This window comes from Lycorma delicatula, chromosome 9 (genome assembly GCF_047948215.1).
Source record: "Lycorma delicatula isolate Av1 chromosome 9, ASM4794821v1, whole genome shotgun sequence".
NCBI classification, from domain to species: Eukaryota; Metazoa; Arthropoda; class Insecta; order Hemiptera; family Fulgoridae; genus Lycorma; species Lycorma delicatula.
Genome location: NC_134463.1, coordinates 108,447,766 through 108,471,166, shown reverse-complemented (window position 1 = coordinate 108,471,166; position 23,401 = coordinate 108,447,766). Strand labels below are relative to the sequence as shown.

At 30.7% G+C, this 23,401-nt stretch overlaps 1 protein-coding gene across 5 annotated transcripts in view; it reads right to left on the bottom strand.

Moving 5' to 3' along the window:
* jus (EB domain-containing julius seizure protein) overlaps positions 1 to 23,401 on the bottom strand; it is a 746,258-nt gene that overhangs the window by 53,106 nt on the left and 669,751 nt on the right. For all 5 annotated transcript variants that reach the window (XM_075376039.1, XM_075376040.1, XM_075376041.1 and 2 more), the window contains one exon: positions 17,256 to 17,370. In XM_075376039.1, the coding sequence (XP_075232154.1) occupies positions 17,256 to 17,370 (115 nt within the window). The remainder of the gene's footprint in view (positions 1 to 17,255; positions 17,371 to 23,401) is intronic.

Here is a 23,401-nt window from a genome sequence, read left to right as displayed (position 1 = left end):
TGACTTGTATTTATATAAAAATTTTTAAATCAACCTCACTAAAACGCTCTAAAGAGAAAAAAAAACTATTTTCCAATCCTTTTATCAAACCGATATAACTACAAACAAAATTTGACTAGATGCTAAAAGTTGTGACGAACTAACTGTTTATTTATTAGAATAAGTAATTTAAGAAGGTATCATTTAGAGACATGAAAAAAAAAACACGTATATGAAAGAGGCCGGTTAGAATTACGCTGAAGAGCATAACTGTGAGTCGGTGCTTAATGACCTATAGATCTTCAACAAATTACTATATATATTAAAAAAGGAAAAAATCATTCACTGATAAATTTTTGGAATATTTTATTTATTTTAAAATTTATTATGTAATAATAACGACTGAAATGACTATTATCTCATTTTAAAACTTTATAATGGTTTTTAAAAGTATTATTTGAATCGAATATAAAATTGATTAATATCTGTTACGCAGATAATTAGGGAGAGGTAGTTGTATAACAATTTTATATTTAGAAATATCCACGCTGTATGATCATTATTTCTGATTAATCACCAGAATTTCCTGTCTGGTTACCAAATGATGAATTATTTCCACAAGTTATACTTTGCTCTCTAATGAGTTTTTAGTTAATTCTTTGTACGTACATACATACACAGAAAGAGTATCTATATATACGTATATAGTGTGTGTATATATATATATATATATATATATATATGTGTGTGTGTGTGTGTGTGTGTGTTCTACTTGTTAAATTTTTAAAACCCAAAAACTATTTACTTATTGGAATAGTGAAATTTTGAAAAAGATTATGGTATCTGTTTTTGGATCTCACAATTAATAGTGTTGATTCGTTTAACTAATTTTTTTCTTATAAAAGCATACATATATATATATAATAAATGGAAGGATGGCACAAACCGAGACTCTAACCATCGTATGTAAAAGTAAATATATTATCGCTTTGGTTTTATACACCAGTTTTGTTTCAAAATGTTAACCAAACTGATTTATAAAAAGAATGAAGTTGTAAGATCCTTCTGGTTAATTCTTTTGACTTCAATAAACTTTGGCGTGCGCTGGGTACATGTTTGACAGTAATGTCAAACAATCTTCCAATCAGCGTAATATCAGAGGAGGGCTTCGACCACCTCTGGAAGGTTTCTTTATTTGATTAAACTGCGCTTAAAAATAAGTAAATAAAATAGTATATTAATTAAAGTCTATAAAATTTCTTATAAAAACAGGTATTTATTTCCATATGAAACGTTTTATGCTTAATATAAAACATTATTTTTGATATTTCAAAAGTTTCCCCTTGTTAGAAAGTTTCTTTTTCAAATTAACCATTTGCATATGGACTTTAGGAAAAGTTTTCAACGAAAAAAATTAAACACAATCAACTATTATAATGTTTTTTGTTTTTTTTTTTTAATTTTAAACGGTAGATGCGTCCTCATTCTTCTGAAAAGTATTTTTCTTAATGAATGTTTAGCTGAGAAAAAATTTTAAGAAGTTTCAGGGAACAAGAATTTAAGCCAATAAATTTAAAACATTTTCTGAATTTTAAATTATAGTACCCCAGCGTTTAAGATGAAATTACTGGGACTAAAGTTCAGGTTAAATTCAGCCCTAAAAGCAATCTTTATAATTACGTATTTAAGCAATCTTTATTAATCTTTATAAATATTTATTATTCATATAATTATATTTATAATTTTTTGGTCCTTTGCTCTAACTTTTAAAGTGAATTTTAAAAGTTTTGTTAAATGAGATTTAAACAAAAAATTATAAAAAAATTGTTTCGTTTCAATACAAGCTTACCACAAGTAATTTCATTTACTTTACAATCTATTATATAACATTCAAAACATATTATTACTCTTTTCATAAGAGTAGATAAAACCGTTTCAGTGATAATAAATGACATAAGATTGAGAAGAAAGAATTAATTTTTTCCTTATTTGCGTTTTAGTTACATTGTCAGTTAAAAATACAGGGTGTCCCGTATAAAACGCAACCCATCAATCACTCATCTTGACGGTGCGACATCGCACTACGCAGGTTCAACTTCTGATTTCGTTGAGGAATTCTTTGGTAATCGTGTTATCAGTCGAGGCTTGTGGCCACCAAGAACTCCAGATTTGACTGCGGCGGATTTTTTTCTACGAGGTTAACTCAAAGAGAAAGCCTACAGCAACAAACCACGAACACTTGAACAATTGAAAGTCAATATTGAACAAGCTGTATTAAATATCCAGCCACAAACCTTGAAAAAGGTTGCAAGAAACGCTGTAAAAAGAATTGAAGCTTGTATTTAAGAAGATGGCGGCTACTTCCAAAATTTAGTCTAATCGTAAGGTAATGGATGTTAATAATAAAAATTACATTTACATTTACACATGCCTTTTTATTATTTCAATACCTACCAATATAAGGTTGGGTTGCGTTTTATATGGGACTCCCTGTATAAGGCACAGGTTTAATTTTATATTAACTTTATGTTCACGGAATTTAACTTAAATTTATCTGTTACTATTTGTTTAGCTGATTTAATTCAATAGATAAGAAAATTTATTTGTGAAAGTATGTAATGGAAACTGTTTATCTGTTAAATCTGACCGGAGATTTAATCTGAAGATTAAATCTTGTGTATAAAAGAACGAGATGCCAGTAATAGACCATGGAAAATCATTTAACTCGTTAATTTTAAAAAAAAAGGTAAAAGCTAATAGTAACAGATTTTAGAATTATACAAGGAAGATTATGATATGACCGGTTATGATATGGTAATTATAGATGTTGTATAATATTAAAGACCGATAAGTGAAATATATTTACACTTACTGGGAGATGAATAAGGGTTGGAGAAACGATGTTAAATCGATTGAAAGTTTTAAGATGAAACTGGAATCATTTAAATGATGTGTTGATGACTATGATGAGACGAATATGTCTGATGTGTTTTTGATGACTCAAAAGAGGTTTATATTCGTATATGCACATAAAGTGGTAGGAGGTGGCGTTTTAAAGGCAAACTTGCCAATGAATAACGGATTTATAGTACAGGGAGGTTATAGAATGACTCGGTAAATATGCGATTCACGCAAGCTTTTCTGTAGAAATCGATCTGGGATATCGTAGAAACGTTTCAACTAAGCTATAGAGAAGCGCTCTGTCACATGATAGTAAACAGTTTGATATTTTATACATCGATAATATTGTAGTATATAAAAAGTGTTTTGAGGGTTAGTTTACATTTAAAGCCACGCAGTTCAGATTAAAAAAAATAAATAAAAAAGAAAGTAAATTCTGAAAATCAACCCTTCACTAATAAACATCAAAAGAGAAAAAGTTGAAAATTTGTTTTTTAAAACATACATACATCATTTTACAGCCATCAATAAACAAGGTAGTAATGTAATTGATATTACATTCTATTACTCTTAATCTACCAATCATTGGTTCAAATCAAAATTTAGGCTGAGGAATCATAAAATATATTATGCCTTTCAAACGGTTTGAGCTAGATATGAGCTAGCAAGTTTTAAATTAAAACGCTATACCATTATGCTAATAATTCATAAGATCTAGAACTTATTCGTAGCAATAAAATTAATCATAAATTATAATGTTGATGATAATTAAAAATAATTATATCAACTTAATATTTAAGTAATTAAAAATAAAATTAATAATTTTATTATTAAATAAAATAAAGAATAATTAAAAATATTTTATAAGATTACGCTGGAAAAGAGGTATTACGTGCAGTTAAATTAAAACTCAAGAAACTCGTAGAAAAGGCCGGCCTCCGTGGCGCGAGTGGTATCGTCTCGGCCTTTCATCCGGAGGTCCCGGGTTCGAATTCCGGTCAGGCATGGCATTTTCACGCGCTACAAATCATTTATCTCATCCTCTGAAGCAATATCTAAGGTGGTCCCGAAGGTTAAAAAAATAAAAAAAAAACAACTCGTAGAAAAATTAATGATTTTTTTACCTTTTAATAAAGTGAATTGTTTTAATTTATTATATCATGCAGTCAACATTAATTTGGTCTCTTAATATGAAATGTAAAATTAGACATAAAAGCAGGGATTTAATCAATCAATCTATTTAGAAGTTTTTTTTAATATTTCCTTGCGATTGAGTTCGTGCAAGAATATAATATATAAAGATGTAAATGAAAATTATTTAATTCTTATAAAACCTCTCGAAATTTAAACAGTCGTGGGTCAAAATATTATAACTAAAAAGTAAAAAAAAAAACATTTTCTTTTTTTCTGAATTCGTTTATTTATAATCAACTTCCGTATTGAGGCTATAAGTAAATTGTATGGTAGACTATCACTTGAAACAGGATAATCCTCAACGAGTAGAAAAACAATTAATATAAATAAATGCAAGAAAACTAACACTATGAAACTTGGTAATATTTTACATTGTCTGAGAATACAGTTAAATATCTTCTTCATTAAATCTTCTTCATTAATCAAGTCGGATACTTAAACAGAACAATAAATGAAAGATTAACTTTAATGATAGATAAATAATAAATACAAGCATCCATAAATCTGACTAACCGAAAATAAAATAAAAAAGAAATGGTATCTCAAAGAAGCCTGATCATCAAAACGGTCCATCAACCACATCGAGCCTTTTCAGTCTCCTAACACATTCTTACTGTTGTCAAGTAAATTCAAAGCTAGACGATTATTATGCTTCTCCAACCCGGACACATATCTTGAAACTAAGCGTACAAATTCTTCTCGAACGTATGGAGTTCGTATGTAATCGTGCATCTCAGTATTCCTTGCGAACCCCGCCCTTGTGTTAGTTCTATAGTATTTTATTCTGGAACCGTTAAATGATCTCCATACTGATGTTACTGGTTGTGCCCCGGAATTCGATTCCGTAAGTCCATACCGGCTTCAAGAAAGCTTTGTATAGCAGAACTTTGTCAGACAAAGAAGGTTGAAATCCCTTACCCAATATCCAGTACATCCTTTTAGATTTAATATTAAGCAACTTTCTTTTCTCCCTTACATGATCTTTCCAAGTTAAACGGCGATCAAGGTAAAAGCCTAGAAGATAGAAGATAGTCTTACTGGCAAGAGGTATTCTGACACCGTTTAAATGAAATTCAGGACAGTCTTCACTTCTCATCGTGAACGTTACTCGGTAAATCTGGCAAAGGTAATCTCTAAAGGTAAATCTGGCAAAGTCCAGACTTTGCCAGATTTACCTTTATTTTCTATTTACGTAGGCAAAGCCGATGGCATCCAGTGCAGATTGTAATTTCTCCGAGGAATATATTTGGACAACCGTGAACCACCAGACGTCATCTGCATATGATGCAACTGTAACACAGTCTGGATTAGTTATGTCAGCAGTGTAGACGAGGAATAGAACCGGTCCAGAACTGAGCCCTGTGGAACTCCTGAATTACTGTCGAAAAACTTGGACATTTCTTTATTGTAGTTTTCCCATGAGAAGCGACCAACCGGGTAGCTGCGTAGGATTAAGTAACAAGGTTTTGGAAGGTAAGATTTTAATTTGAATTGAAGACCAGACAAATAAACTTTTTCAAGTGCTTGTTGAACGTCCAAAAAGGCCGCCCGAACAATACGTTTTCTCTTCTAGATATCTGATGATAATCTATGGTTTGTTCCAGTGTTGAATGACCACCTCTAAAGTTGAATTGATAGTTGGGAAAAAAACATTTAAAAATATTATTGTCCTACGCACTTACGAAAAATGAAGCGAGAAATTTTTTAAGTTATAATCGCGGGTTGACAAATTTATAAAAATTTTGCAATCTTTCAGGGTAACTCATTTTAACAAAATATTATTACTAAATGAAGTCCCCATTACTTTCCTGGAAGTTTATAAGAGGGAATGTATTATCAGTATATTAAAGATTTACTAAATGTTTTGATTATTATGCGGGACGATTTACTGTATTTGTAACAATTTTAACATGCAACAAATTTTCATACATTTCTTTTTGTTTCAGAATGACTGCCAATACATCCTGTAGCTCTTATTTAATTTTCTTCACTTTTTTTTATTTGATTGATAAAGATTTATCTAGTGATCCGATCAACGTTTAAAACTTCCTTCAGTATAGAAAATCAAATTATCTAATAAAAGTGCTAAATGATAATTCCATTTATCTTGCTATTTTTTTACGGATAAAAAATAAGGACGTATAAAGTTTTGTAATAAATGAATCAGGAAGATAAAATATAAGCTTAAAAACATTATTAAAATCGTCGTTCGGATGTTATTTTTAAAATAAGAAAAGATAGCAGAAGAGGAACGGTGAAGGTGAAATTTCCGTCGCCATGTCTTAGCTGCTTGCAGACTAAACACGTTTTCTCCTCAATTTTAGATAGGGTCAGTGTTTTACAATCTTTCTTTAAACAATATGGACAATGCTTAGTGTTTGAACCGAGATGTCGTGGAATGGAATAACCTCCTTCAATATTATAATTTAAGGATGTGAGGTTAAATATTCCTGAAGGTATTGCTTATGTTACAGTTAATACAGAGTGATTCTTTAGTCCTGTTACCCAATTTTAAATGTAATTTAAGAAAGGGAAATTTAGGTGGAATAAAAAAATGTATTACTTACAAAAGAGATTTAATAAAAAGCTATTATTTACATAATTGTTAAAGAATATGCTCAAAATGCCCACCCCTTGCGGTTATACACGCACGGACTCTTTTTAGCATATTAGCAGAAACCTTTTTAAGAGTTGCATCGGAAATATTCCTGATTAAGTCTGTAATGTTGACCTTTAAGTTCATCAATAGTGTGAGGATTGTTTTTGAAGATCTCGGACTTAATATAGCCCCACAAAAAGCAGTCAGGAGATGTGAGGTCTGGGGCCCTTGGAGGCCATAACCCCTTGCTTATTATTCGATCATCAAAGAACTCTTACAGAAAATCCACGGTTTCTCGAGACGTGTGGCATGTAACACCGCCTTGCTGAAACCAGCAATACCGTTCTTCAGGTTCCAGGAGGGACCCAAATTGGCGCACAATATTCCTATACTTCACCGTTTACTGTCTTATTATTTATATATATATATATATATATATATATATTTATATACTACATTTTATCTCTTTTTATTCATTGTTTAAAACTGTCCAGTTTGGGTTATATGTCAAACTCTGCAGAACTAGTACTAATACACCATCCCTCAACTGTATTGATAGTGTATCTGTAGGTAGTTAAATCTCAGAATCATTAACTCGGAGTGTGTCATTAATCAGAACCCAATAACAGAACGGGTTCAAAAGACATTATCGAAGAGCTGTTAAAGTATAACTGGCCAAACCTAATCTCAAACTTCTACCAATCAAATGGAAAGGAGGAGGTAACGTTTTCACTATTCCAATAGATATTATTTGTAATATATTTTTTACAATTCCGGAAAAAAGATTTCATTAGCTAACGGCTTGAAAAACAATGAATAATTTTTTTACTACAATACTATAAGCCGTTAAAGAAAAATACTTGTTTAACGTTGGCTATTTATACATTTTATTTGATTTTACTATTATAAACGTAACTGTATAGGGTAAATCTAATTTAAGAGTTTATTTCGCTATTTTATTTATATTTTACGTATATAAAAGTCAGGTATATAAATAGACAGCTGTAAATTTCATATTGTTATGTCTTTATCCTTTTTATTACGTGGAAAAAATATAACAAGGTAGAAAAATATGTCTTTAAAAAGTTTACTATAACGTACAAAATAATAAATAAAAGAAACTCTACTTCAGTTGTCATAATACAACCTTCATATAGATTTGTGTCAGTACAGTAAAAATTAATAAAATATACTTAACTAGTTAATCTTCTTTCTTTTTTTTTTTAAATTTATTGAAACATTCATGTTACCCCTCGAAACGTCTGTCTGTCTATACGCTCTTCTGTTTTGATCGAAAGTGTAGCTGATTTTTTAAACATATTAATTTGATATGAATGTACAACTATTGATGTGGAACAAGAAGATGTTAGATTTAGAAGTTTATTGTTAGAAAGAACTAATTATTAATCACCATCAAGAAATTCACTCAAACTATTTTAGAAAAAAACAAATTAAAGAAAGGAATATTTTCATAGGGAAAATAGTTCTTCACAATAATTAATCCAAGCTGTATTTAATAAAAATATTTTTTTACACCTAACTGACAATATTTTGGCTATTTTAACAAAATATTAATCTAAAAAAAGAGTATTTTATCCTTTGATTATTGGGTTTACTCCTTCCGATAACGGTTGAAAAAAATTTCCACCCAAAAAATAACACTGATAAACATAAATTTTGTTTTCTAACATGCGATACATGATTTTAATCTGTTTTTTAAGCTGAAAATGAATATGAACTCAGAATCTTTCTATCATCCACCATTTTTGAAAAATTTTAATTATAAGATTTTTTCATTTTTCAACGTATAGTTAGCCATTTTAAGCTCCTATATTTATTTTATTAGTTTTTTTTTGTTATTTAATTTGTTAATATTCAAATCACCTGAATTGTTGGTCAAGAGTTCCAGCGTTCAAGTCCTAGTAAAGTCAGTTATTTTTACACGGATTTGAATACTTGATCGTGGATACCGGTATTCTTTGGTGGTTGGGTTTTAATTAACCATACACCTCAGGAATGATCGAACTGAAACTGTACAAGACTACAATTCATTTAGACTCATACATATCATGCTCTACATCCTCTAAAGTATTATGTGAAAGGTAATTACCGAAGGCTAAACAGGAAAAAGAAAAGAACCTCGTTAACATAATTTGTAAGCTATAAATAAACAATACTAGATAAAGATTTAAATCATACCATAGTTACATATTATGACATCAAATCTAATACTGAAGAGTGAACTTTCATGGAAAAGATTAATCATGTCTGTGCAGGTCAAAATATGTAGCTGAAAACACAGCTGTGTTGTCTGTATTAAGCACTGGATTTAGGAATGAATTAATTTTGTTCAGTTTTATTGCTGTCTTAAGTTTGTTAACAGTGCAGTGTCATCATGCCTGGAAATTGTGCAAATGATGTGGATGTGGATTTGTTGTGTATCTGGTGAGTTTTTCCGTAAAATCAAATAGTAAGAAGAATAGAAAGAAGAAGTGGATGCTTTTTTTAATTAAAAAAGCATCTCATTTGTACTTTCAGTGTGAAATTGGTGACAGGATAAGACGTGGGCTCCTGATATAGAATACACTAATTGTTCTGTATATTTAAGAGGATGGCTGAAAGGTACACCGAAGGCTTTGCCGTCTGGTGTACCTATGGTTTGGCGTGAACCATCTTGATACCGATTGTAACCTTTGTTTAACAAGAGTGTCTGGAATTTCTAAAAAATCTAGACATACTGTAAAATATCCTTCATTGCAATCTGCAATCAGGCCTGTACCTCACATTGAAACTATTCCAGTTCCTGAGCCACCTGTGAATATGTTTCGAAAGCAGCGATGAAGAATCAGGCAGTACTGAAGAAGAAAACAATGATTTTGATTTTGAATTATCTTCCTATAAGCACATCTTATATCACAAGGTGAATTAAATGACTCGATTAGGGATTTAAATTTATCAAAAAATCAAGCTGAACTGTTAGGATCAAAACTACAAGGTTGGAATTTACTTCAAAAAAATACAAACACTTCGAACTTTCGAAGCCGACAAAAAGAATTTTCTCAGTACTTTATTGATGAAAATAATTTGGTTTATTGCAAAAATATTGATGAGCTTATGTTGTTCTTAGAACAAGTTTATAAATCTGAGGACTGGCGCCTTTTCATAGATTCATCCAAGTATAGTTTAAAAGTGGTTCTATGACACAACGGTAACAAATATCCTTCTACATGGATCGTATGGTATTAATTTGAAGGAGACATACGTTGTGATGAAAGACGTTCTTGAAAAAATAAATTATAATAAATATAGCTGAAACATATGTGGTGATTTGAAAGTTATAGCTATTTTGTTAGGCATGCAGTTGGCTATACTAAGTACATGTGTTTTCTTTGCGAATGAGAAGCCGAGCTGGGAATAAACATTATGTTACCAAAGAGGGGAATAAACGAGACAACAACTCCAAATGGGAAAAATATTATTCACGAGCCCTTAGTTGAACTCAAAAAAATATTTTTAACCCCTCTCCATATCAAGCTAGGACTAATGAAAAATTTTGTAAAAGCAATGATTAAGATAGTCCCGGATATTTGTACATCAGACAGAAATTTCCAAACGTAAGTAAAGATAAAATTAATGAAGTATTTGCTGGTCCTCAAATAAGAGAGTTGGTCAAAGATGATGTATTTAACTCAACGTTAAATAATGTAGAAGTGCAGCTTGGGCTTCATTTATAGACGTTTATAAAAATCTTCTCAGCAACCTAAAATCCGACAATTACCACGATATTGTTAATCAACTTCTTACTTCATACAGAGTTATGGATGACTGTAATACGTCTTTGAAAATACATTTGCTCCATTCACATCTGGATTTTTTCCCGGACAGCCTCGGAGATGTAAGTGACGAACACGGTGAACATTTCCAAGACATTTCGCTGATGGAAAGCCGATATAAAGGGAAATGGAATTGCTAGCCGATTACTGTTTGACATTAATTCGGGATGTGACTGAAGCTATTTATAAAAGAAAAGTATCAGCGAAATCATTCTAACACAGGTATGATGGCCATGGAAAATTATAAATTTTACAGATTTTAACTATATTTTCCCTTAATTTTTTTTGAAGCGTAATTGATTTAAAACTAAGAGTAATAGAAAAATTGTATTTACAGATCTGCATTTTACGCAAAAAAAATTCAAGAAATGGTATCACACTTAGAGAAACATTAAAAAAACGTTTATTTTTCTCTATCAGTGTAATCTCTCATTTAGAAAAAAAAAAACAATAAAAAATTCCAAGTTGAAACTTTTGAAAGCCTAAAAAACCTTTAATTTTGAGAGTGGAATAAAATACTGTACCCTTTACTCTTTGATAAATGTTGAAAATTATCCAATTAAAGTCTGTCTACAGGTTAAATAAAATTAAAAAAATTTAAACAATTTCTACAAGATGTTAAGATATTTTTTTTAAACGACTAAAGAATCAACACAATAATACAGTACCATCATTTTATCGTGCACATTATGATACTATACACTTTAATTCCAGTATGGACTATAATACAGAGATACGCAAATTTGATTTGATTCATAGAATGTAGTTATACACAACTGGTAATGTCTTACAACTGGTAAGTGTTGGAAATTTCCTTAAAGGCAGACCCGAACCCTTCGCACCATATTTTTTGACATCCTTCGTAGAACATCATAGCTAATAGAATTCATTTCTGCAGTATTTCTGGCTCGCCCAATGGTCTTATAGAGTATGTGGGTTTGATCGATCTACACCTCCTTTGAATGAAAAAATCCAAGAGAAAGAAGTCCGATGATAATAACAGGGGAACGAAGGGGCCAAAGACCTTTTGATATCGTGCGATCATCAAACATTTCTTTAAAAAATTTCATGTGTTTTTGGATGTGTGGCACGTTGTCCCGTATTTTTGCAGGTAAGAATAACGTTTGTCGGGCTGAAAAAGAGCTACAAATTTTATAATTATATCCTAGTATGCCGGATTATCAAGAGTTTCGTAAAAAAACAAAATCGGGCTCAGTATTCGTCGTCGAGAAATCGCACACCAAACCGGTATCTTATATGAGTGCAGCGGAGATTCATATAAAATTTCGTGTTGACCAATTTCTTTTGTTCTGACTGTTGATGTAACCGCTAAGGCGAAAATGCGCCTTATCACTAAAAAACACACCCAGTGTGCCCATCCCATTACCTTCCTCCTGGTTCATAAACCACTGGCAGTACCTTATTCTTTTAATAGAGTCTGGGGGATTCAGTTCCTGTACGCAACGTATTCGGCATGAATGTAGACCTAATTTCTTTGTGGTATTTTGTGCAGTCCCGTAGCAGGATATTCCTGTCTGCGATGATAATTTACTTCAACCTTTCCTTGGAGACTGTTCAAGTAATGCACATATTGTGTGACGGTAAAATGATCCAATTGTAGTAACATTTTTTTTGAAATATTATATTTTCTCAATATTTCCCTATCACTCGTTCGACTCTTGCAAAACGTTTACTAGATACATCAAATCGTACTAGACAGATCAAATTTACTGATATATTAATAATCGAAGTAAAATTTACGAAAAAACGATTCTAAAATATAAAGCAAAATAGATAAATATAATAGATGAAAAGATAAATTAAGCGCATACATGAAATTTTTCAACAAAAAGTTTATTGTGTATGAGCTTTGGGTGCTTCAAAACAGTGAGAAGTACAAAAATCCAAACACGTTTTGACCGATAAAAATAATTTTCCTTTGTTATAATTATATTATTATGAAAGTAATGAAGCATAAACCAACCAAATGCAACAGATTACGAAAATAAAAAAAAAATTATTGAATTAATTTTTATCAGGTATTCATTCTTATTAATGAATTTATTTTCTAATAGTGGTAATTGCTTTATAATTGACATTATTTGTTTGGCAGAATGTTATATTTAAGCTGTTATAATTACATCTATGCTTCTTTGATGTATTAATACAACAAAGAATTAAACATTTATAAAGTACGATTAAAATAAAACCACTTGAAACGCAATGCAGATCGGTTGTTGGAAACTAACTGTTAACCACAAAATCTACTGTCATTGTTTTCTTTATTAAGAGAACGACAATTTAAATTCACTACAGAAGTATACTGAACCCGCATCGCATAGGCAGTACACTTTATCCGATTGCGTTAGGTCTGGGCTAAGTATTCTGGGGCAATCTGTGGTCTCGAGTATAGTATGAGTAACTAGCCAGTAGAAAGTAATGTTTTTATTGACTTACAGTGGCGGCAGCACAGCAGTAGTAGTAGTAGTAATATGGTGTATAAAATTCTCTTGGGGATTTTATACGACAAAATGCATTAAGATAATTATCATGAAACAACGAACGTGTTCTTGTAAATGTTATTTTTTTTTAGTGTCACATAAAGAGGTAAAAAAAAGACCACTAGTAAAAAATGTTTAACATATAACTAGATACAATTTTATTAATTGTACTATTTAGTTTTATCGCATTATGTAAAGCACACGTAGATCTGTATCTAAATTGATTCTTTCATTTTGTAGTAGATATAAAATTATACCACGTCGTGATTCGACGATACTGATTTAACATCTATTAAAACATTCATAAAAAATAATTTTATAATTTCTTTCTAATGAGTGAATTTAACATTAAAATAGCGGCAATCTATTAAATTGTAATTACTTATTAAGTAATTAATTAATAACTAATAAAAGATAATAACTTGAAAATTCATACGTTTTTATTTTGTATGAAAATTATTTACATAGAGGATTAACAATAAAACATTAACGATTTCAAAAGCTTTTCAGACACCTAGACGGTTCATTTAAATAATAATTTTACTGAAAGAAATATAGATCCTTAGTAGAGATTTCGAAAACAAAAGTAAGCAATAAATTACTACCAAATGTAATATTAAAGAAGAAGAGCGAAAAATATTTGCATCTGTATCCCCAGGTGGAAAAGAAAAAAGTATTTTAACAATTTTTACTGCTTTTCAATTTCTACTAAAGAAAAAAAAAATCTGATATGGGAAAAAAGAATTAACAGAACAAAAAAAAAAAGAAAAAATATTTTTATTTAAGCGTTATGTCGTCTATAAAAGTAGTGGGAGAGGATATATTAAATTCTCATGGGACCTATAAATCGAATAGCCGTTAAATTTTACAATACAATCCGAGAAAACAGTTTAAAAAAAAAAACAAAACAGAATTCCATTACAGTCGTTTAAAATGGCAGGAATGGTGAATAGTGAAAAGTGAATTCTGACGGTGACAGGAACAATGTTACGTAGTAACACATCCAACAAGGCATTTTATTTTAATAAAAAGGATTGGGGGGGGGGGTAATATTAACAAGGAGAAACGAGAATGGTGTTTAAAAAAAAAAAATGTATTTAGTTTCAGCCACTGTGAACTGTTTATCGTCCCCGTGTGTTTTGTAGTTAATCAAATTTAAACCGTTTTAACAGCCGTCATATGTTTGTCGATATAACAAATCCCTTGTTAACTGCTAATCTACCTCTTTCATTCATTTCTATATTTTTCTTCCGGTTGTATGAGTATTACCCTCATCTGTAGTGTTCGTTTATATATTATATGTTACCAACTGAATTTATAAATAAACCCGTTCTCGTACGCTCGGGACACTTGTTATATGCAAGTGTCCAAAGTGTACTGAACGGTTTTTTTACGTAAACATGAATAATAATAAAACAAATTCGTATATATAAAATTTACTCTATCGCTGTTACTAATCCGATTTAATACTAATTAATAATGCTAATTTATATGTAAAAGATAATAAAAATTGTTAATTATCTAATGAATTTCCAATTTTATATTACTGACTTATTATTACACGCATAATCAATATTAAATTTAAGTTTTGTCTGTGCCGTGATTAGAATACCATTATTTACATGGAATATTTCTGTTTGTATAAAAAAAGAAAAAAATAATCTTGTGATCTCGATCTACGCTTTTCTAGATATTACATGAGAAAAATTAAATCGATTTTACAGAAACCAGCAAGATGAATTTATTTAAATATGATACGCGATATTAAAGAAACAGTTTACAGATGATCCCATCAACATGATTTTTCAACTTTATTTTGTTTGAAATATTATATAAATTTAAGAATAATTCAAGAATAAGACAAACGTATAAACCGCGTAACTGTTTTATATATTTTCTGGATATTGTAACATCGCATCAATTACGGGGGAAGTAAAAGATATTCCTTCAGAAAGTCTTTAATCTAAAGAAAAGTTTTCTAAAAATTCGTATTAAATAAACTTAGCAGATATTTAGAATGGTCAACGCTAAATTGTTTATCTCAGATTTATTAAATATATATATAATAGGAACATGGTTATCCTATTACATATATATTATGTATAAAATTCACTTTGTACGATTAGCGGGAGTCCTCCATGCATACATAATCGTTTCTCTACGACTATTCTTATACCTATTCCTTTTAACTGATTCATTCTTGTCGTCTGCAATATAATATTATCTATATAATCTACATTATCTCTAATATTAGCTACTTAAAAATACTCTGAGTTTTTAAGTACATAAAATTGATCGTTGGATAATCGTCTGGTACATGAATCATGTTGATCTTAACTTTATCATGATTTTTTTTTTGCATAAGATATAAATACATAACAGAACAGTTCATTTGTAAAAATGCACTTTCATTTAAATAAATTCACTTCATAAAAAGTACAATAGTCCGTAAAACCATAAGAAAAAAAAAATCAAATAATATTACAAGACATAGGAAAAGAAAAACAAAACAGCAACATAATTAGTTTACGAAAGGTATTTATTTAGATTCTTCATCAAGGTAATAGAGAAGATGCTCATCACTTAAGGAATGTCTTCCCAGTTGTGCGCGATCCCTGCGTGGTCCTCAGCGTTAGAGAAATAAAGGAAAGCAAATCGCCTAACTTCGCTGCAACGAAGACCAGCAATAGGAATAACTGCCGCATATCAAACAATATCCGGACCTGCAGTCGAGGTTATAGCCGGAATAACCCTGGTGACATTAAGGGCTAGAATCTTGATTCCTGAAATTCCAGGTGACATTAAGGGCTAGACCCTTAATGTCCGCACCAACTGGTGCGGAGACGAGAGGGAATCCCCAAACCAATGACCGAGGGAATGGCAAATGCAATGGGACGAGCCGAATAAAGGTAGATGAACTAAAGGCCTAATACCGCAGCTCTTGCCGTGGATTAGCAGAAAAAATGGTGAACCCTCTTCTTAATGGCTTAAACAACTCTTGTCGGGGTAAACGGGGGGGTTTTCCTCTTACCTGTTTAGGTTCAAAAGAAGGAGGACACCTGATTGTCAATACTGCGGATTAGAAGATACAGCTGAACATACCTTTTACAACTGCCATAGGTGGGATAAGAATAAGCATCTTTATGAGATGGAGTGGCTGACACCAGAAAATACCGTTGAATATATGCTAAGAGGACGAGTTCAGTGGGATAAGATGTCAAAATTAACCGCTGACATACTAAAGACCAAGGAAGATGAAGCTAGAAACGGGGATCACAACTTTTCCCCAGTTCGGAAGAGAAAGTTGGCGGTGTTTCTGCGTCCTTAATCAAGTAGAGGTTCCTAGCTTCAATGATCTGTTCGAGACCAGCGCCACTGGAGTCAGTGAGTGGTGAACCCCAGGCGGGAGACTTGGCGTTAGCGTCCATTACCTTGAAGTATGAAACACGGAAGCCGATACTTCTCTCGATAACTCAATACGTGTGTAAAATACTCTAGCTTTTTCCAGTTATCAATTGTAGCTATTGCATACATTAATTTAGCTCTTTAAGTACATACTCACTATGAACCTCATCTATCAACTAATTTTAAGCGATCGTCGATAGACCCGTTTCAACTCTTTATAAAGTCCAAGACTGAACATCATATTCCAGCGCAAAAGAAATGTAGCAACTAATCGTTTTCTTCCTTAAAATTAAAACTTAAATTTTGTTGAATAAGGCATTGCTTATTCATAGAAAAGCTGACATAATCTTTCCTGTTTTATTATTTATCTTTGGGAATATTTCCCAATCGTTATACCAGCAGCATTCAAAGAATATAAACTTGATATTCGTCGATCAGTAATGTTACCATTGAAAACGTCATCATCACAGATTTTACGTCTGCTTACTACTATATATTTGTTTTGTTAACGTTCAGTTGTAATCCATGCAGTGGCTAACACCTTTCGTTCTATTTAATTGCAGCCATTAATGCTATGTCAGGTGCTTACCTTTATAATTAACGGTTTTGTCGTCGCTTACCCTTATTCTGTTAAAAAATACGATTTTATAAATTTCTAACTAATTTATATAATTATTCAAGGGTAAAATGTTAAACAAACAAAATTAAAAAAAGATTTGGCACAATTTTTTTTTTTTAATACAGTCTCCGATTTCTTTTAAATCAAACAATTTTTGAACAAGAATATAAATATGGAATAACTCGAATGTAATGTAAATATCGTAAGAGATAGAACAAACTTACTTGCTGAAGAGACGCAGGACCACACAGATGATAACAAACATAAGGGCCATAGCGACTAATATTCCGATCATTGTAGGGTCAACATATTGCTCAGGTTCTGGTGGTACGTAAGTAGCTGAAACATAAAATAATCGAAATTTATTTACTCTCAATTAAGCTCATTAAAATATTCTACTTATTAATCATATTTTATTTACTATACGAAAGACAAAACTAATTACCTAAAAAAAAGAAAAAAGTTAAAATTATGTGTTAAACTAATGTGAAAATACGTACAGGGAAAAAATAATTTATTCCATACATAGCATTCAAAACCGGGTGAAACGCGTTGAGTTTTCTGGTATACAAGCAATTAAAGATAAAAATAAATATGCTTTCAGATGCCTTTGAATAAAAAGACGTACAATTTCTTTTTATGCCAATTAAAGAAATTAAACAAACTTGTCTCATTAATAAAAATTTACGTGGAGTTAAAAAATATAGAGACCAATGAACATATTTATAATTTAGAAAGAAAAGGATTATTAAATAATTCCAGTTAAAGGATTTTATCATCGCATTACTTACGGTTCACACTTAACAAATTATTGTAAATAATTAACGTAGTAACGTTTTGGCATCGTAAGTATGAGATAAATAAAAGATCAACCGGCCGGGCCGACCTGCCTTGCCGGATGTTCAGCTGATGGGCGGGAAGGCGGGTTAGAGTTAAAAGACACTTCCTTGGACTGTGATATACTTAATTGTGGGCCCGGCTCAAGGGAGAGGGTGCAAAAAGATTAAAAAAAAAATTATGAGAAACGAGTATTTGAATATAATTATCTAAGGAAAACCACTGAAAATACAGGATTTTCTTCAACAAAAAATAAAACTACAATTATTTTAATGGCTCGAGTATATAAGAGAAAACATTCTTTGACAAATTCCGAACAGAGGAATAATTTTAAAAAAATGAATCGTGTGATTACGAAAGAGAAATATGGATGCATAAAGGGTACATTCAGGAAATTAGGATGTGTTAGGGTTGATAAGAAATGTTAGTGAAATGTATGTGAAAGAGATAAAGGAAAAGTATACTTTATTTTTACGCATTGAAAAATTATTCAACTATGTCAAATGGTACAAGTTTTTTTTTTACCTCCGGGTTAACCGTTACGTATTGCTTCAGTGAATGAAATGAATGATTTGTAGCGTGTGTGAAATGCCATGCCTGACCGGGAAAATGAGATAAGCTAAGCTAAGCTAAGCTATAATCACTTGTATCAAACACTTTTGGCAACACTTTTCGCCTTTTGACAACATATAGTAAAACTTCAGCTTACAAGAAAGGACCTTGTTGTACGACAATTTTTATTTTTATTATTAATCTTTTTGTTTATTATAAATTACCAAAGGTTCACAATGAAGAAAGTAAATTAAATTTTACAAAGGATACAATGGTGCTTTACGTGATGAAGTGCAAGATATTCAACAGATGATTTCATAATTAGAAGATATTAAGATAGAAAACTGATGTGAAAATAAACGTGAAGAAAAGAATAAGGAGAGTAGAAGTTAATTAGGTCATGGAATGTCTATAAAGAAGTCGGAAGAATTGAACAAGATATTTCCATTAATTTTTTTTTAAATAGAAAAATTTTAACTTAAAAAAATAATTAATTTTTTAAAATTAAAATAAAAAAAATTGTGTTAGAAACAATGTTGCTCTGTTGATGTGTTCTGAAATAATACTAATTAGATAAACTTGAATTTTTTTCATTTTAAGGTGTACTTAAAATGTAATTTAGCAATTAACACCAACAAAAATGTGTATTTTTAATTTTTTTTTGTCATCAGTCATTTGACTGGTTTGATGCAACTCTCCAAGATTCCCTATCTAGTGCTAGTCGTTTCATTTCAGTATACCCTCTACATCCTACATCCCTAACAATTTGTTTTACATATTCCAAACGTGGCCTGCCTACACAATTTTTTCCTTCTACCTGTCCTTCCAATATCAAAGCGACTATTCCAGACTGCCTTAGTATGTGGCCTATAAGTCTGTCTCTTCTTTTAACTATATTTTTCCAAATGCTTCTTTCTTCATCTATTTGCCGCAATACCTCTTCATTTGTCACTTTATCCACCCATCTGATTTTTAACATTCTCCTATAGCACCGCATTTCAAAAGCTTCTAATCTTTTCTTCTCAGATACTCCGATCGTCCAAGTTTCACTTCCATATAAAGCGACACTCCAAACATACACTTTCAGAAATCTTTTCCTGACATTTAAATTAATTTTTGATGTAAACAAATTATATTTCTTACTGAAGGCTCGTTTAGCTTGTGCTATTCGGCATTTTATATCGCTCCTGCTTCGTCCATCTTTAGTAATTCTACTTCCCAAATAACAAAATTCTTCTACCTCCATAATCTTTTCTCCTCCTATTTTCACATTCAGTGGCCCATCTTTGTTATTTCTACTACATTTCATTACTTTTCTTTTGTTCTTGTTTAGTTTCATGCGATAGTTCTTGCGTAGGACTTCATCTATGCCGTTCATTCTTTCTTCTAAAACCTTTTTACTCTCGGCTAGAATTACTATATCATCAGCAAATCGTAGCATCTTTATCTTTTCACCTTGTACTGTTACTCCGAATCTAAATTGTTCTTTAACATCATTAACTGCTAGTTCCATGTAAAGATTAAAAAGTAACGGAGATAGGGAACATCCTTGTCGGACTCCCTTTCTTATTACGGCTTCTTTCTTATGTTCTTCAATTGTTACTGTTGCTGTTTGGTTCCTGTACATGTTAGCAATTGTTCTTCTATCTTTGTATTTGAACCCTAATTTTTTAAAAATGCTGAACATTTTATTCCAGTCTACGTTATCGAATGCCTTTTCCTAGGTCTATAAACGCCAAGTATGTTGGTTTGTTTTTCTTTAATCTTCCTTCTACTATTAATCTGAGGCCTAAAATTGCTTCCCTTGTCCCTATACTTTTCCTGAAACCAAATTGGTCTCCTAACACTTCTTCCACTCTCCTCTCAATTCTTCTATCTTCTGTATAGAATTCCATTTTCTAATTCATTTCCTCCGTATAACTCTTCAATATATTCCACCCATCTATCGACTTTACCTTTCGTATTATTTATTGATGAGCCATCTTTGTTTAACACATTATTAGATTTTAATTTATGTACCCCAAAATTTTCCTTAACTTTCCTGTATGCTCCGTCTATTTTACCAATGTTCATTTCTCTTTCCACTTCTGAACACTTTTCTTTAAGCCACTCTTCTTTCGCCAGTTTGCACTTCCTGTTTATAGCATTTCTTAATTGCCGATAGTTCCTTTTACTTTCTTCATCACTAGCATTCTTATATTTTCTACGTTCATCCATCAGCTGCAATATATCGTCTGAAACCCAAGGTTTTCTACCAGTTCTCTTTATTCCGCCTAAGTTTGCTTCTGCTGATTTAAGAATTTCCTTTTTAACATTCTCCCATTCTTCTTCTACACTTTCTACCTTATCTTTTTTACTCAGACCTCTTGCGATGTCCTCCTCAAAAATCACTTTTAATTGAGTACTCTATTTATTTATTTTTTGCATAGTTACTTCAATATTATTATATTAAATTATTAATTTTATGGATTAATAGAATTTATAACTACTTTTCTATTTTATTCAAAAACGTTTTTTTTACATAATATGCACTCGTAATTGTATTACAATCAAACTAATGTATTTATTTATAGTGAGAAATATTTCAAAAGAAAATAAACGACTAGACTGAAAAGAAAGAATAATAATTAATAAATTATATTAAATCAGAAAAGAGATTTGAAAATAAAGGATGCAAAAATTGAATTTTTTACATTAGAAGAGGCAAGAGGGGGTTTTTTTAAATCTGTTTCAATGGATGCACTCTAGTTTTGAAGTTAAACTATGTCATTTAAACTTAATATTTTTGTTCTTATATTTAAAATTTTGATGATCTTCATACAGAAAATACGATTCTTAATTTAAATGAGGATTTGTTCATATGTAATGTTTTATCCGAAAATAGGAATAATTGATTGCATAGATTATCATATTTGTGAAAAAAAAAATGTTTTTAATATGATTATCCTAAAATAAAAAAAAATAAAAATCATTTAGAAAATGAACCCCTTGTTCTTTCCATTATATATTTAGTATTTTATATTATAAAATTTATATTTTTAAATGCAAAATTTTATAATATAAAAATTTATAATTTATAAATGCACCGATCAAAATAATTTTTAGTTTTAGTATACGTAATGATCTTTTCTTAAAAACATATACATCTCTCTAATATGAATTAAATAGAATAAGGGTGGAACAGTCAAGGAATATTTGCGTTTTAATACAGTACTTGGCTAGCAGTCATACAATATTATTGCTAGTTTACCCTAGCTGGCATTAGGGTTAGCGACCTCTTTAATTCTTATTAGTTTGCCTGCTTTTGCCTCCTTCTCTTTTCCATAAATTTAATCATGAAGAGAAAGTTAAATTAAAAAGGGAAGTAATGTTGGGACGAAGCAGTAAAAATACCGGTGAGAGAAAGAGCGAGTTAGTAAGTAAGTGAGGACAGAAAAACATATTAAGAAAAAGAACGACAGAGATGGAAAGCGCTACGATTGTCGTGACCCGATCTTGCCGTGTAATAATTCCCTACTTTCTTCATCTACTACTCTCCCCTCTCATTTCTTAAAAAAAAAACTTACGCCACTCCAACTACTGCAGTAGTATTGTAGTATGTATTTATATCGTGTGTACTACGGTAGAAACAAAACTGAATCATACGTTTTCATCGCATTATGGAGATTGATTTTTTCATTGTGTAATTATGCTTCATATTAACAAATTTTATAAATTATTATTCACAGTTGATAGTATAGCTGATTTCTTAGGTTATACAAATCATACCGTGTATCAGGATAATGTTAATTTTAAATGGATTTATTTTTCAAGGGTGTGTGTGAATGTCTGAGCTTACGCATAGTATATTATTCCATCCACGGTAACATATTTAAATATATTATTCGTCAAGAAAGAAGAACTTGTTTTGAAAGATATATATTAGAATCATTGGATGGAAAAAAAATGCATTTTATAAGATATTAATTTTATACTTGTTTTTTTCCTACACAGTTTTCTCCCGATTGCAAATTTCAAAGTTTATTAACTTCGTCAAAAGATTAAAAAAAAATTACTCTCAAAATATATCTAAGAACTGAATTTTAACAATCGTTTAATGAACTTCATAATTTTCTTAGTCGGTGTCAAAAGAACAGCCGGCTTTTTTAATTACTATTTCAGCTTAGTAGAGATAGGAACCATTTTACATTAAATTATGTAAATCGACTATCTGTTAGATACGTACACAATTTTATAACTTCAGTTAATAACAAGAATGAAAAAAAAACCATTAAAAGTTTGAAATCATAACCGCCTATTAGAAAAAAAAAGCGCTTCACATAACTGTAGGATGCAATATAAATTCATTTGACTATACAGCTGTTATTACTAAATAACTACATACTTTTTTAATAGACGGCAGTGATTCTCAGCCGTTTCAATCGAAATTTCAACAAGAAATTCCAACATTTAATGTGTTTTTTTTTTTAATTGCAACTCACAGAAAAATACTATAAAAAAGCAACTACTATAAAACTATAAAACACTAAAATACTATAAAAGAGCAAAGAAAATAAATTAAAATAAAGAACTTTTTCCGCTATATAATTTCAATCCTAAAGGGAAATCCGGAGAAAATAAAAAAATGAAAAAAAGATTGTAGTAGTTATCGAAACGCATCTCAACTGTGGCTTAAATGCAGCCAGAGGTATGAACTGAATGTTGAGTTCACTACAGGAACTACGATTAAAATTCGATGTTACGAATAACATTTCTGGTGGTATGTTATTATCTTGCCTCGATTATTATAAGACATTTACGAAATTGGCTCTGTAAAATGTAGAACTAGGCGCGGGGTTCGTGTTTTCACGAACTCGTTTAGCTAGTTCAGAAGGATACGATGTAGGGCATTCAAGATGTCCGGATGAGGCCTGCAGCGAAGGGAAAAGTCGAGTTTAAAAATCACCGATGCAAATGTCTACCGAGGCATTTAGATCAGTGG